At 40.4% G+C, this 15,618-nt stretch overlaps 1 protein-coding gene across 1 annotated transcript; it reads right to left on the bottom strand.

Moving 5' to 3' along the window:
• Window positions 1-6,786: 6,786 nt before the first annotated feature.
• LOC116411455 lies at window positions 6,787-14,204 on the bottom strand. Its single transcript, XM_031903324.1, has 4 exons — window positions 14,016-14,204; window positions 13,590-13,688; window positions 11,653-11,913; window positions 6,787-9,046 (listed from the first exon to the last, which is right to left on the bottom strand). Exons 1-4 carry the CDS (start codon window positions 14,106-14,108, stop codon window positions 6,962-6,964), a joined length of 2,538 nt encoding a protein of 845 aa, XP_031759184.1. The 5' UTR covers window positions 14,109-14,204; the 3' UTR covers window positions 6,787-6,961.
• Between the last annotated feature and the right edge of the window lie 1,414 nt (window positions 14,205-15,618).

Here is a 15,618-nt window from a genome sequence, read left to right as displayed (position 1 = left end):
ATGGAGTTAGAACTGGCTATAACTAAGTACCGTTGGGGTACAAAACGCATAAGGCGGCATGTTTTGGGGTTCGTAAGATTTTAATATGGATTTACAAATGAAAATTTGATTTTTTTTCTTTTGATTTCTTGTTAAGTTTGGGATACATTTGGTAAATTGTTTGACTTGCCCTTTAATCTGGGGGCTGTGTCCCAATTACTTTGGGCCTGTTTGACTGGCCATTGGGGATCCTCTTTTTGATTAAATGTAAATTGGTCATGTCACTTGAACATGTTCAAACTAGCAGAGGTGTATTACAAAGGAAAGAAAACAAGTTGGCTGTTTGAGCCGCTAGAACATAGAAGGCCCAAAGTGGACTCTACAGCTAGGTCATTACCAGTTGGGGCCCAGTATCCACCACAAAGCATTGGAGGGCACTAAAATGATGTAGGGTTCAGCAAGTTCCAGGTATGCAATTGATGATAGTGGGTCCTAATAGAAGTAAGAGTCAAGCAAGACTATGGGGCTGATTTACTAACCCACGAACAGGCCGAATGCGTCCGTTTGCGTTTTTTTCGTAATGATCGGTAATTTTGCGATTTTTTTCGTATTTTTTGCGATTTTTTTGGCGTCTTTACGATTTTTGCGAAAAAACGCGAGTTTTCCCTAGCCATTACGAAAGTTGCGATTTTTTCATAGCGTTAAAACTTGCGCGAAACGTCGCGCCTTTTAAGTTTTAACGCTACGAAAAAAAGCGCGACTTTGCGCGCAAGTGTTAACGCTACGAAAAAAGCGCGACTTTGCGCAACTTTCATAATGGCTATGAAAAACTCGCGTTTTTCGCAAAAATCGTAAAGACGCCGCAAAAAAATCGCGAAAAAGTCGCAAAATATACGAAAAAGTCGCAAAATGTTCGTTTCCAATCGGAATTTTTCCAATTCGGATTTGAAATCGTGTCTTAGTAAATCAGCCCCTATGCCTTGCTGCTATGAAGCAATGAGGGAAGTGCAGAAGGATAGAACTGTTTTGAACATCAGTCCTATACTTTTATTTCCTGCGCCAGGAATACCATAACCATAAAATAATTGTATGAAATGAACCTGAGATTAAACTGTGGCTTCTCTTGTCACTATACTCTAGTTATTAAGTTTTGCCTGTGTGGGTAAAGGTTTAACAACTTGGTTTATGGGGCAGGAACACAGTGATACACCAGTTTTACACCTTGCTGCTCTTAGAAAAATATTTCCATAATCCCTATAAAACTTCTGACTGGTTTAAATTATTTAGTGATGTGGGATTGTAACATTTGCTGGGAATTACAATTTGGAGACAAAATGGACAAGGGTAGGCTGCAAACATAATAAGCAGCTGTATAGCGTGTTTGAGGAGACTAAAGAATCAGATTACTTCACCTACAACCATACATTGTTTCCTTGCATAAAGCATTTCACTTAGAGGAAGCCAGCATCTGCAGGACAGGGATCAAGGATGAAGTTGTTTTTCTCTGTGTTGCTATTAACTTTGATTTATCTGGCAAGGCTTCTGATAGATACTGGAATATAGTGTTTAGAAAGATGTTGGTTTCAGTGCTCTGTGTGATCCAGTAGGAAGCACAGAATTGTCAAGAATGTCATTGTGTACTGTAGTATTAATGTTTACCTCGACCCAGGGGCCCTGGTAATGAAAACAGCCCCAAATCATTATTACTTTTCCATCTCTGAATTACATATTCAGACAGGTAAACTTCCACTGGAGTCCGCCAAACCTAGACTCTTCTGCCAGCCTGCTAGAGGGTGATTCATATAATTTCAAAGAACACATTTTCACTCCAGAATCAAAAAGCAGTAAACTTTATGCCATTTCAGGCAACACTTGGTATTGAACAAAGCAATAAAAATTATGCTCCCAAATGTTTATTTATTGTGCTGACATCTGTTCCAGAGAGAATATGGAAATCAGAAGCTAGTTGTTAAATCAAAGGCATTTAGGTGTGTCCTGACCATATTGTTCCTGACACCTGACTATACATATACATATACACTTCACATTTAGTATAATGAATACTTGTAGTCATCCCAGTAGAAAATACTCACTACTTTTTCTTGTGCCAGCGACATTCCTAACCATATTGGGGCACTGATAAACTAACTTGCACACATATTGAAAAATGGCCTCACAAAGGACCATCTGTGGCTTTGCATACCCTTTGCAGCAGAAATATCCCACGTATAATCTGCAAGCAGCATTGGGTTTGGAAAAAAAGGCAATTGTTGACATCTTTCTTGCAGCTCATACAAAAACAAATTTCACCATATTGCCTATGTGTTACAGGAGGAATTTCTCTCTCTCTAACTCAACTTTATGGTTACTCTACTTCCCCTGGATCAATACAAATAGACCAGACCTCACATGCCTGTTTGAGCATCAGCCACTTATGTTACTATAAATCTGCATAAAGGTAAGAGCATTCATTTACTGTGAGTTCTGTTCAGCTGAGTTAGGTATTTACTGTTTAATGATCTTGTGCATGTTTATTAAGAATGGTAGATTATAGTCATATTTCAAGTGTGGTCAATAGACTCTAATAAAATTGGACAGAAAATGTAACATCTGCTACAAGAAAATTGTAAAATCTTTTTAAATCACCTTTGACCAAGCATCAAGTGCTCTTACATGAAACACTAAAGGGTCATTTACGTCCCCAAGTGCAATTTTGGGGACAATCTCCATGTTTTTTTCCACAATGCAGTGTTTTTTCATAGATTCCCAGCATCATTGAATGGAAGTCTGTCTGCCATTATTTCCACTGTACGAGAATGTGCAGCAACTGTTGATCCTGAACTGAAGAGAACCGCCTGGTAAAGAGGTAGCAGTAACTTCAGGGTTTCCCTGAGTCAATAAGCACAGCAGTGCTCCATTCAGAACCCAAGGCAAAAAGGACCAAGCGCAACTATACAGAAGTGCGAAGACCGCATTTTGACACAAATATCATATAGAAATGGGGTTTAACTTGCAACTCACTGCAGGGAAAGAGCAGGAGAGCAACTGTGTTTGCAAATGTAAATACAATTTATAATTACATAAAGCCTTATGTATATCTGCAAGTGCAGTTGCAGTCCCCACACCTTCCCTGCAGTCTATTACACATACAATCACTTTTATTAATGGTACTTGCTTCAAAATGTGCTCCTTGCACTTCCGTATAGTTGCTCACAGTGCTGCTCAATCCGCCCTGCCCTCCATGTCCAAATAAGCACTGATGCACATATTGATGCAGTAGAACCCCAGAGCTAATGCCACCACTTATGTTACTATAAATCTGCATAAACTCTATCAGTCTCTATATATAGTTACCAAGAATTGGATTTTGCTTAATGGCAGGATTTGCACCTCCTTTTTATGCCCATTCTATTAGTACATTTTAGTGGCCCAGTCAGTGTTGGATTGGCTTGCAGGAGACCAAGCAATATCTTGGTGGGCCCACTGATGGTGGATTCCAATAATTCTCAAGACATGAATTTTGATTAGTTTTTGGTTAAAAGGTCCAGGCACTCCATGTTGATGCTTTCTTTATTCTGCCCTGTACACTACACAATCTATCACAAAACCTGCAGCAACTGGATAATGTAATGAGAACATTGAACCTGTCCCCCAATTAAAGAAAGACAAAAACAAAACTAAAATAGGGTGTATGCAAAAAAACAATAAAAAAGTGGAGGAAAAAAACCCAAAAACATGGGGAGCAGAGAAGAAAATGGAAGGGCAAGAGAAGCAGGAAGAGGAAGGGAAAGCATAAAAAAAGAAGAGAACAGAGTTTAAAAAGGAGATAAAATATTCAGAAAGGGAGAGAAGAGTAAAAGGATATACAAAAGAAAGGAGCATGGAAGGCAGACATGCAGTGGTGTAAATATAGAAGCAGAGCCGAATTTCCTTAAAAAAAATTGAAATTCGTCTCTTAAAGTTTTTCACTGCCCCTAGTAACTGGCCGTTTACTGACAACTGAGACAAGGCTCTCAGCTTGCATGGCATACATGGCAGGGCATACATGGCAGGAGCCGTTCTGGCTGTGGTACGGGTGTGACGAGCAAGTATAGCTCTGTATTGGCCTCCACAGTGGACCCACTGTGTTGTGCCAGATGAGGAAAATTGGGTGCCTGTGCCAGGTTGAAGTGAAGCTTTCTCTGGGCAACTTTTGTGAGACTGCATCGCAGTACTGCTAAGCACTGTAGTGTGACAGAGAGAGAGACAGAAAGCTGACTAAGTATCTGTGTAAATTGTGGGCCATTGGTTTGGGGAAAGCTGAACTTGGTGTTCTATTACAGCAATAAAGAGAATGTTCTGGTTCACTGCAAAGTCAATCTGAAAACAGTAAAGGCCTACACTTATTATAAGGGGCTATTAATAACAGGTAAGAGCATTAGTTTACAGTGAGTTCTTTTTAGCTGAGTTGGGTATTTACTGTGTGATGATATTTTACAAGTTTATTTGCAATAATGTGTAGTAATGTAGTCAGTAGATTTTGATAAAATTGGACAGAAAATGTAACACCTGCTGAGAGAAAACTGTAAAATTTTTTGAAATCATCTTTGAGCAAGCATCAAGTGCTTTTGCATGAAACACTATTGAACCGCCTGGTCAATAGGTAGCAGTTGCACTAAGGTATAGTTGCGCACCATGCTGCTTAATCCATCCTGCCTTCCATTCCCAAATAAGCACTGATGTACGTATTGATGCCTGGGAACCCTAGAGCTAAATGCACCTCGGGACCAGGTGGTGGTTTCATGATGCCCTCAGCACCCTACATCAGTCACATAAGTTACGTTTTCTCCCAAAAGAATAGGGCGCACCCATCACTCATACAACTGAGCACCAGAAATGCATCTGATTTAAAGGAGAAGGAAAGGCTAGTAAAGAGTTAATCTCAAGCTGCAGGCATACCTTCAGTTGTCTCAATAGTGCCCTTAAGTCTCCCCATATTTCACCTGTTCAGAAGATTTGAAGCCAGACAAGAAGAAAAAACGCTGAGCTGTGTAAAGAAAGTTCCCATAATGCAACACTCCTGCACAGACATGCAGACCAAACTGAACATGCTCAGTTAGTAAGACTATTGCTGCAGCACTTCCTGCTTTGCTCGCGCAAGCATACGCAGTAGAGCGAAAAGCCGAACTTTAAAAGAAAAGTCGGCATCTTACTCTACTGTGCATGAGCCGACCACTGGCATTTGCGGGAAAACAAAGCAGGAAGGAGGAAGCGCTGCAGCTACCCCGGGCTGGTGCTGTTTTCTCCTAACAGGGGCACCAGCCCGGGGTACAAGGTAAGCGATTAAAGTCACTTGGGGGTGCCTAACATTTTGGCACCCCCAAGTGACTTTGCCTTTCCTTCTCCTTTAACTTAAATATACTTATCTCTTTTATTGTTAGGCTGAGGGCACACAGAGCATTGGCTCTGCTGCTCTCAGCCTGCGTTTTTTTTTTAGGCTGAAAACTAAAGAAAATACAACTTGGCCGAGCTTTCTGTATTTGTATAAGAAACTGGTTGCTGGTGGCAAGAAATGTAAGGTAACTGATCTATAAACTAGTGATACAGTGAACTAGTGGTTAGAGATATGTCCTTAGAATATTTGTTTTCAGTTTATTTAGGAATGTCCCTGAAATCTAGTTTTACTAGAGTATGTATACTGTGTATCTGTGTTTGTCAACTATGCACCTTTCTTCAACTGCAATGGAGGCTTGCCTTCTAATCATTATAGAGCAGTGCTGTCCAACTGGCGGCCCGCGCCCCCCCTCTGTGTGGCCCCCCACCTGTCTGGCTGCTTTGATAACTTACCTTTGTGTAAGCTTTAAATGGTATCAGTACTGGCCCCCTGCATGGTTAACACCTCAGATTCAGGCTGTAATACCCCTGTATTGTTTAAATATGTAATCCCCTGTGTTAGTCACACCTTTTAATCCCTACATTGTTCATCCCCTGCATTGTTCACACCTCAGGCTGTAGGAGCAGTAGAAACCCAAAAATAAACCCTGCACACTATAAAAAGAACATACACTGAGGTGGTACTGCAATTAAAAAGTTTTGTAATATGTAGTTATTGTGCAGACTGTGGGAGCAGTGCCAGCATTGTGTCACTGTGTGTGCCCTACGCTGCTTGTGTGTGCCATACACACAGGCAGGGTAGGGAAGGCAGAGTATGGCACACACAGGCAGGGTAGGGAAGGCCGAGTATGGCACACACAGGCAGGGTAGGGAAGGCAGAGTATGGCACACACAGGCAGGGTAGGGAAGGCAGAGTATGACACACACAGGCAGGGTAGGGAAGGCAGAGTATGGCACACACAGGCAGGGTAGGGAAGGCCGAGTATAGCACACACAGGCAGGGTAGGGAAGGCAGAGTATGGCACACACAGGCAGGGTAGGGAAGGCAGAGTATGGCACATACAGGCAGGGTAGGGAAGGCAGAGTATGGCACACACAGGCAGGGTGTGGAAGGCAGAGTATGGCAGGTTTTTGCTGTACTACCACCATTAATATGGCTATGATCATGCAATAACATGGGTGTGGTTTCAAGTGGGTGTGGTTTTAAAAAAGGGAGTGGTCAAAACTGGCTTCCATTATCGGCCCTCCACCACAGAGGCCGGAAAAATTCCGGCCCTCGGTGCCACAGAAGTTGGACAGCACTGTTATAGAGTACTGTAAGACACTGAAATATAGCTTTTGACTGTTGAGATACCAGATGCTATAAAATCATTCCCCCATGGAAATATTTGCTTTTTTGCCTATTTGCAGACATTATAATTCAACTGAAAGAACCAGAAGCTATTTACACTTTATTATATCATTCATCACTTATTCTCAGAGACAGTAAACCTTTACAGTCCCCCATATTTTTGACTAATAAACTCAGTGAAATGGTATTAAGTCACAAAGTGGGCTCATAAGCCCAGTCTAAGATATGGTAAATTATTGACATGCTGTTAAACTTTAATTAGTCTCTTTTCAAAGTAAAAGCTTTAAATTTCAAAACATATTTATAGTTCCAGTGCTGGTTTTCCAGTTTTCTGATTCCAACGACCAGCATATTTTCAACATTGGGTCCAATCACTTTTGAAACAGGCATTTGGTTAGATGAGTGCAGGTTTATAGTTAAGAAATTAAAATGAATGCTGTAATGTCTATCCCAGCAAACGTTGCTAACAGATAGAACAACACCTGCTGTGTAATTTCTTGTCAAGAGATACAGACAAGGTTTATCAATGACTAACCTGTAGGTTTTAGTCCATAATACATTGTCTTCTAAAGAGGGATCTCTATCAGTGTTTCTGGCTTTATTTGCCAAATGTTGACCTCTGTCACATATACATAATCTTAAGTCAACATCAGTGTTGGCACATTTACTATAAGCACTGTATGGAGTCATCCTGCTGTATCCCAGGAAAAGCATACCTTCCATTTGAATAGCCACACTGTAGAAAATAGTTACTGTGAACATTTCCTCTGTATTTCCTGTCATACCTGTCTGTTTCACATAGAGGTCCAGCATGATTATGGAATTGTTGGGATCTTCCTGTGCACTTCTTACATTATCAAATCTGGTAGCTATTAATTTAAGGCATTGTCTTACACCTATCTGCAGCTCAGCAATATGTCTGTTCATGTAGCCAAGAGCAAATTCTGCAAACAAAGCATAATACGAATTATTCTTTTTCATTGCGTATGAAGCCTGACAAATGCACAGATTTGGATGCAACCTTGGTATGTCTTTGCATTTTCTGTATGGAGAAATTGGGCTTAAAAGTCCATCTTTGTTTATGCTGTACTTTGACAATTTCACATTCAGCTGTTCCTTTTGAAGAAGCCCCTTTAAAGTATAGTGTACATCAATTAGGCTGACAAGTCGTTTTTGATTTATATGCAGTGACTTCATTCTTTCATCGCCAATCATTTTTGAAGCTTTTTCTGGTATCATTAAAAAAAGAAAAGGATGATAGATTTCCACCTGCGATTCTGGAGATGCTGAAACAAAGTTACCGTAGTTATTACCATGGTCTGAGAGAATAAATGATATGGTGTTTGACTGGCTTGCTAAGAAAGAGACATGTCTAGATAAGACCTCATCCAGTTGCTTTATCCTAATGCCTGTGTCCTCATGCCCTGTATCCAATATGAGAAATGTGAATGTTGGCTTCTTGAAACTTGAGAAGCGAGCTAAGAAGTACTCCATGTATTGCAAAAGGTAGCTGTGCTGGTGAATACCATTGTAACAGATAGATCCTGGACCATGGAAAACTTCAGTTACTTTGTTCTCCTTAAGAGTCAAACAGTTACTATAAGAGACATCCAGTCGATCTATTCCCGTCTTCTGAATGGCTTTGTTAAATATTTTAACTCTCTCTTTGAAAGGGGCAGTCAAATTCATAGCTCTTTGTTCTTTCACTAGACCCCATTCCCCCATCCAGCACATATCTTCCATATACAAAATCTCATATCCATGAGCTTTAAACATCCCAATTGTTTCATTGAGATTGATGGGATGAGGAGGCAAGCCCCAAGCATCAAATATGGGAGACTCCATTTTATCCCCTCCAAAAAGGGCTTGCAATGACTCAAGTGTTCTGCCTTTGATAGCCTGTACAAGCTCAAAGTCTAATACTTGCACACTTTCTAAAGAAGGCTTATTAAGCTCTTTAAATGTATTTATAGTCTTTGGCAAAGTCCTATAAAAATGGTGTCTAGAAACAGAGTCCAGTAACAGAATGTTAACATTAAACAAAGGCTTTTGACCTTGCCCAGAATGAGTGCTGGAGTTTTTAAGAACAGGAGGTATTATGAGAAGCTGTGAAACCATTTGTTCAGATTTGTTAATACACTGAATCACACAATAACCATTATTTGGGTAATGGTTTTGAAAGTCCTTAAGAAGCTTGTGGTTAATAAAAGATGCAAGTTCTTCAGCTGAGCTCATCTCGTACCTTATATAATCACCTATTTCTATGTGATACAGTGCGATATTGACTGATGTGGTGCAGATATCAGGGTAGCAAACCACTTGAGGATTCTTTGGGTTGAAACTCTGCTTTTTACAAAAAAAAAGACAAAAAATAGATAGTTAAATAAAACTAGCCCTGATTTTCAGCATAGAATAGAAAAACGTAACTTCAGTTTAATTCTTAATTCTAATACTTTAACCCTTAAGAGAAAGCAGGTTTCTTACTTTTATCCTAGACTTATAGAACAATAGGTGTTTTCTGGCATTTCTTCTCAGCAACTTTTTTCCAGAAATAAAATGAAGGCACAAAATAGCAGGTATTTGAGAATGTAAAATGTCAGTTGCTGTGGTTATGTACTGTCAATCATGATGTTAATATGTCATAATATTACATATATACATATAATATGAACTGCTTATTAAAGAGTAACATCAGCTGTTTATATTGGGAGCTATTTTACTAAATTAGTGTCCTTTAGATAAAGTTTCAGCAGTGGAATGACTGGTTACTGGGCCCCACAGCAACATCATTGGGCCCCTATGCTTACGCAATTTACGTAACTTGTGCAAAAACTTACGCTACTTTAAAAGAAGCTTACGTAACTTACATATAAACTCCACTGACCACCAATTAAAAGACTGACTTATTACCACGTTATTTTACTATATTTTTATAAACTACTACTGAGTAGTTATTGGGCCCCTAAACATATGCAGTTTACATAACTTATGCAAAGACTTACTTAACTTTCATATGAGAAATGGCAGCGCAGAGCAGGGGCAGGGAGATTAAACTTAGGGCAAAACATTAATGAACTGATTGTTAATTAGCACATTAATTAAACTATTTCTATGAACTGCTTATTATAGAGTAACATCAGCTGTTTATATTGCACACACAAGGGCGTGACCAAAATTTTTGCACCGTACACTTGTGTTCAAGGGGGGGCCCCATATAAATAACTTGTACGGGGCCCCAAAGTTTCTTATGGAAGCCCTGCCCGAATGATCGGTTTGTCTAGTGTCTCCACCTATGATAAATCTGCCACATGCATGATACAAAGCATACCATTCATTTCATTAGGCAATGGGGCTTGGCACAGTGTATCAAATGCTTAAAGCAGTGCTGTCCAACTGGCGGCCCGCGGGCCACATGCGGCCCGCGACCCCCCTCTGTGTGGCCCCCCACCTGTCTGGCTGCTTTGATGGCTTACCTTTGAGTAAGCATTAAATGGTATCAGTACTGAGATTAACTGGCCCCCTGCATGGTTCTCACCTCAGATTCAGGCTGTAATCCCTCTGTATTGTTTAAAAATGTAATCCCCTGTGTTTTTCACACCTTTTAGTTTCTGCATTGTTCACCCCCTGCAGTGTTCACACCTCAGGCTCAGACTGTAATCACTCCCATTGTTCACTTCTTCACACCTCAGACATAGGTACTGTAGGCAGAGTATGGCACATACAGCCAGCATAGGGCAGGTAGAGTATGGCACACACAGGCAGCATAGGTCAGGGAGGGTATGGCACACACAGGAAGGGTAGGGCAGGCAGAGTATGGCACACACAGTCAGGGTAGGGCAGGCAGAGTATGGCACACACAGGCAGGGTAGGGCAGGCAGAGTATGGCACACACAGGCAGGGTAGGGCAGGCAGAGTATGGCACACACAGGCAGGGTAGGGCAGGCAGAGTATGGCACACACAGGAAGGGTAGGGCAGGCAGAGTATGGCACACACAGGAAGGGTAGGGCAGGCAGAGTATGGCACACACAGGAAGGGTAGGGCAGGCAGAGTATGGCACACACAGGAAGGGTAGGGCAGGCAGAGTATGGCACACACAGTCAGGGTAGGGCAGGCAGAGTATGGCGCACACACAGTCAGGGTAGGGCAGGCAGAGTATGGCACACACAGGAAGGGTAGGGCAGGCAGAGTATGGCACACACAGGAAGGGTAGGGCAGGCAGAGTATGGCACACACAGGCAGGGTAGGGCAGGCAGAGTATGGCACACACAGGAAGGGTAGGGCAGGCAGAGTATGGCACACACAGACAGCATAGGACAGGCAGAGTGCTGCCTGTGTGTGCCATACTCTGCTTGCCCTATGCTGCTTGTGGGAGGTGAACCTGGCAGGGGTTTGTTGTGAGAGTTTGTTAGCAGTTGGAAATAGCCATTAAATGGTCCCAAAGGTGTGTAATTATGTTGCTCTGCTATCCACAGGGGAGCAGGAGGCATATGGAATTTAAGGGTATATCTTAATATGACATAATTCTTTCACATATGAATGATGGTTGATATCCCCACAGTAAGGACCAAGCATTTGGGATTTTGCTGTGCTACCACCATTGTGATAAAATAGGTGTGGTTTGAAGTGGGTGTGGTTTCAAAAAGGGGAGTGGTCAAAACTGGCTTCCATTAGCGGCCCTCCACCATGTATGCTAGAGAAATTCCGGCCCTCGGCACCGTAGAAGTTGGACAGCACTGGCTTAAAGCATCTGTGGCCTGAAATTTTTGTGAAAAGTACTTTATAAAATGATAACATTCAAGTCCTATTTAAGAAACACAAATGATGCTAATCTTTCATCTTCTGTTTCAATCAAATAATAAAACACAAAATTGACAGGTTTTTTTTCCATTTATGTTTAGGTTGCTTTTTACTTAAGACATACAACTAAAACAATGGAAACATAGCTTACCTTCAGTTCACAAATTATATGTGTTGTTTGGTGGGAACAGTTGGCAGGGCTTCCGCTAAAAAGGGTCTTCATTAACTGACATGAGCCTGGAGCAAACGCTGCACGCTTGCATGTAACTATATCTGATGTTGTTTCATTAGGATTTAGTCTGAAAACAGGACAGGTATCATTCACATCTGCAAATTTGTCATCATTATTGACCTGAATTATTTTGAGGTGAGAGGAGACCTTATGTTGTGAGCTTATTTTCTTTTGTAATGCCTACAAAACAATAAGCACAAAGTTAGCACACATTTGGGGTAATATAATAAAGGGTGCAACTGCAGGTCTAGTTCATAACATTTACTAACCAGCTGATGGAAGACACACCTCTGATTGGTTGCTTTGGGTAACTAGAGTTCGGCAAATCTGCAAATATATAAGGGCTTGTACAGACAAGCGTTTCTTTCTGCGTTTTCCATTCTTCCTGATGGGGCTATACTAACACAGGCACATGTTACGCAGCATATTGCATCCCACCTGCATTCGGCGCTTACATGCACCTGTTAGTACACTGCCATAGAGAAGAAAGAGCTGCATCTGTTCCTTCATTCCCCTGCGATGGAACGCAGGAAGAATCCACCACAGGGGAACACAAGAACAAATGCTCTTCTGTAGGAGCCCTTACATCACAAAATTAACCTTACAATGGAAGTGACATTCCAAGACATTTTTTTTTTTTTTTAATTATGTTTTTATTGAGTTTTAATCCAGGTACAAATATAGATCCATCTAAACATATGGCTATATACATACATGGTAAGGCAAGAAAGAAGGCATTTCAGGTGCTGTTCCTCTTTACAGATAAATCAAGAGAACATTTACTAGTTTCTTATACAGTCGATAAACAGGATCCAACTAATGAAGCCGTGGGGAGTCCTTACGTTGCGTGGACTGGTGTTTAGCCATATGGTAGTGGATCGTCCAACATGGTAAATCAAACATTATAACAGGGGGGTATAGAGGGGGGGACTGAGGTTGGGGAGTGGGGGGGGTTCCAAGACATTTTTTTAATAACTATTATCTGCATGGAATGAATATCACCTAAAATATGAATACAGTAGGTGATGTTTGAACTAAAATATGATTCATAAAACATCAGAACTAATTTGCTTTATTTTTGACAGGTATTGATGCCCTCAGAGCCAAAAAGCACTTTTGGGGCAATGGAACAAAAAAAAAAAAGACATTAGGTTTGTTTGTAGTAACCCATAGTAACCAATGAGCAGTTTACTGATCACCTCTTATTTGTTGCTATGAGCACCTGGTTCGCAGGTATCCCAGGCTGGTGCACTTTTATGCTAACAAGAGCACTGGGCCAGGGTATCAGGTAAATGATTACAAACACCGGGGGGGGTGCCTAACATTTGGCAACCTCCCTCGTCAGTGATTATACTTTTCATCTCCTTTAAAAAAGGATAAAAATGGTGTAAAATAAATGGCATTTAAAAAGGTGTGGATTTTTTTCCCATCAGTCTAAGTAATGCCATTGATAAATAACATTTTTAAGCAGCCGCTTCTTTTACTACCTGAATATTATGTGATTGCCTAAAAAATAAATAGCTTGATAAATAATGCATGTTTTAAGGTACAATCAGAAGGTGATGTGTGGTATATTTGATCACCATTTTTTACACAGCATTAAAAATAAGCCCCCAGGTATTGTTACATTTAAAAAAAGCTTAGTTATAAAGGTATTAGTTATAAAGTGTATTTCAGACAATTATGTAAAATGCCAGAATAAAAAACAATCACCCCTAGCAACTTTTTACACGCTATTTAAATATTTCCCATTGGCATGTAATATTTACACGGGGGTCTATAGTGGTGTAATTTTACAACATATAATGAGTAAATGAGGAATTTATTATAAATAGAAAATTATGCAGAATACTCACATAGAAGGTCTTTGTAGCGGTTTGAGGTATGTTACGGCCATAGGCCGATTTCATCAAATGGGGAGTATCCAGGAATCTGTGCACCACACAGATCACAGTCTGTTTAGAAGAAAAAAGGATGATTGTTGGCAGTTTTAGTGTGGGCATAGGAGGCCCACCAAAAACAATAGACCTGTTTACAATTTCAAGGTCCAGAACAAGGAACAAAATATTCACATAATTGTACCAATCAAAATATTCCCTAAAGAACTTGCGCCTACATGCACTCTTGTACACTTGTACCATGTGCCACTTGTTCCTGTATTGCTGAATAAGCAAAATTATTCTTCCCATTAATTACAGAAGATTGGTGATTAAATATCTAAGTGCAGTGTTAGCATATGTGCAAGTAATTCTATAATCTGGACTTTTCGTTGAGTTACTCACCAAAGTTAAAATAATGCCAAAGATAAGCATAACATGTGTTGATTGATATAAATGCTGCTCTTTCAGTCTGAACAAGCCTCTTTTCCCATTCATGCTTTGATTCTTCACAGTGCAATGAAGTTTATATTTCCAATTTTTCTCTCTTACCAGGTTGTTTTGACAAACTCTGTATCAAGCACTGAACTGAATTTCCAAAGCTTTACACAATCCAACACTCCTACAAATGTTGCTATGGATCCTGCTCACCAGCCCCGAAAAACCAATGGACTGTGAAGGTCATCTAAACTCCAACTTCTCTGGTTGGTTAAAGATGGCACTGTTTTTTTCCTGAAAGTATATATTTAAATTTATACTGTATAGTATGTGATGATTAATCCTGTCGAGTGCTTTATAGATATATAAATATATATAGTGTGTGTGTTTATACAATTTTTGTCGCTTGATAACATGAATTGTATATTCAACCTAAAGCCACTTTCAATACAGAGAGAACTCATTGCCTAAAGTGCAATCGGAAGAACTAATAAAAAAGGCAAAAATGCTTTTTGTATTGGTTCCTGGTGTAAGCCCACCATTTGTGGAATTTTAGCCTACTGGTGGGAGTAAAATGATACATATTTGTATACATAGAGGGCTGCGCTTCCTGATGCTACCTAACTTGCGCATCTAAATGACGCCTGCTCCTATTAGAGCTGACACAGGCAGCGATCAATTCAAGGCTCATGCCACAGGTCTTTGTGCTCTAAAAAGGAGTGCAGAGGCTTGTGGCCATTTACACATTGCATCAAGCAGTGTGCAAAGTGCCATAAATGCCCTGTTTTGCACACAACAGGGTTCATTGTAAATGACCCCTACAGACTTTGTGCTTACTGTGATCTGAATCACTTTTTACTGTTCTGTAGCAAGTATGAGAAAAAAGTTAAGGGACTATATGGTTGTTACAGGGTTGTAATCATAAGAAATGTACATTTTGGGCAGGTCTCCGGTTAACCGGGACAGATGGTAACCCTCAGTTAGCCACTAATCCAAGGACTTTCAAGGACTTTTAACTTTGTGTTCTCACATATATCTATAGCCTCTGTTGTTAAGTGGTGTATTTAGGCTATTGTGCTTACTGGTTACTTAGATAGGTAACATAGTTCATTTGTGTTGAAAAAGACAAAAGTCTGTCAAGCTCAACCCCTCTAAATAAACCCCGATGCGTATTTACATGTGTGTAAAACACACACCTATACTAAACTAACTGTAACTCTTGAGATCGCCATAGCCTTGGATATTATGCTTTCCAATAATTCATCCAAGCCACTCTTAAAGGCATTAACAGAATCTGCCATCACACGTCTCCTCCAGTAAGTCAGGTCTGTCAGGCTGCTGCCTTGTGTTACATTGTTTCAACAGTCTTGCCAGGGCAGAGAATAGAAAAGGACAGGCATATACTGCTTCTGTTTTCTTTTATTAGGCAAAAAAATATTTTTTTGGGTTGACATGTGTGTATGTATAACTTTATTTATAAAGTGCCACAAGCATAGGCGATTTTTAATAAGGCTAGGGGAGGCTAAGCCTCCCCAAACCTGCTCTGGCACCCTAAAAATAAAAAAATAAA

The sequence above is a fragment of the Xenopus tropicalis genome, chromosome 1 (genome assembly GCF_000004195.4).
Source record: "Xenopus tropicalis strain Nigerian chromosome 1, UCB_Xtro_10.0, whole genome shotgun sequence".
NCBI lineage: Eukaryota > Metazoa > Chordata > Amphibia > Anura > Pipidae > Xenopus > Xenopus tropicalis.
The sequence above is the reverse complement of the archived record's forward strand: the minus strand, read 5'-3'. Positions and strand labels throughout refer to the sequence as shown.

Excerpts from the sequence above, each read along its gene's own strand:
- LOC116411455 (XM_031903324.1), bottom strand. The coding sequence starts at position 14,108 with ATGAATGGGAAAAGAGGCTTGTTCAGACTGAAAGAGCAGCATTTATAT. Across the intron at positions 13,689-14,015 it reads TTGGCATTATTTTAACTTTG|ACTGTGATCTGTGTGGTGCA; the intron begins GTGAGTAACTCA and ends TCTTCTAAACAG. Across the intron at positions 9,047-11,652 it reads ATATAATTTGTGAACTGAAG|AGTTTCAACCCAAAGAATCC; the intron begins GTAAGCTATGTT and ends TGTAAAAAGCAG.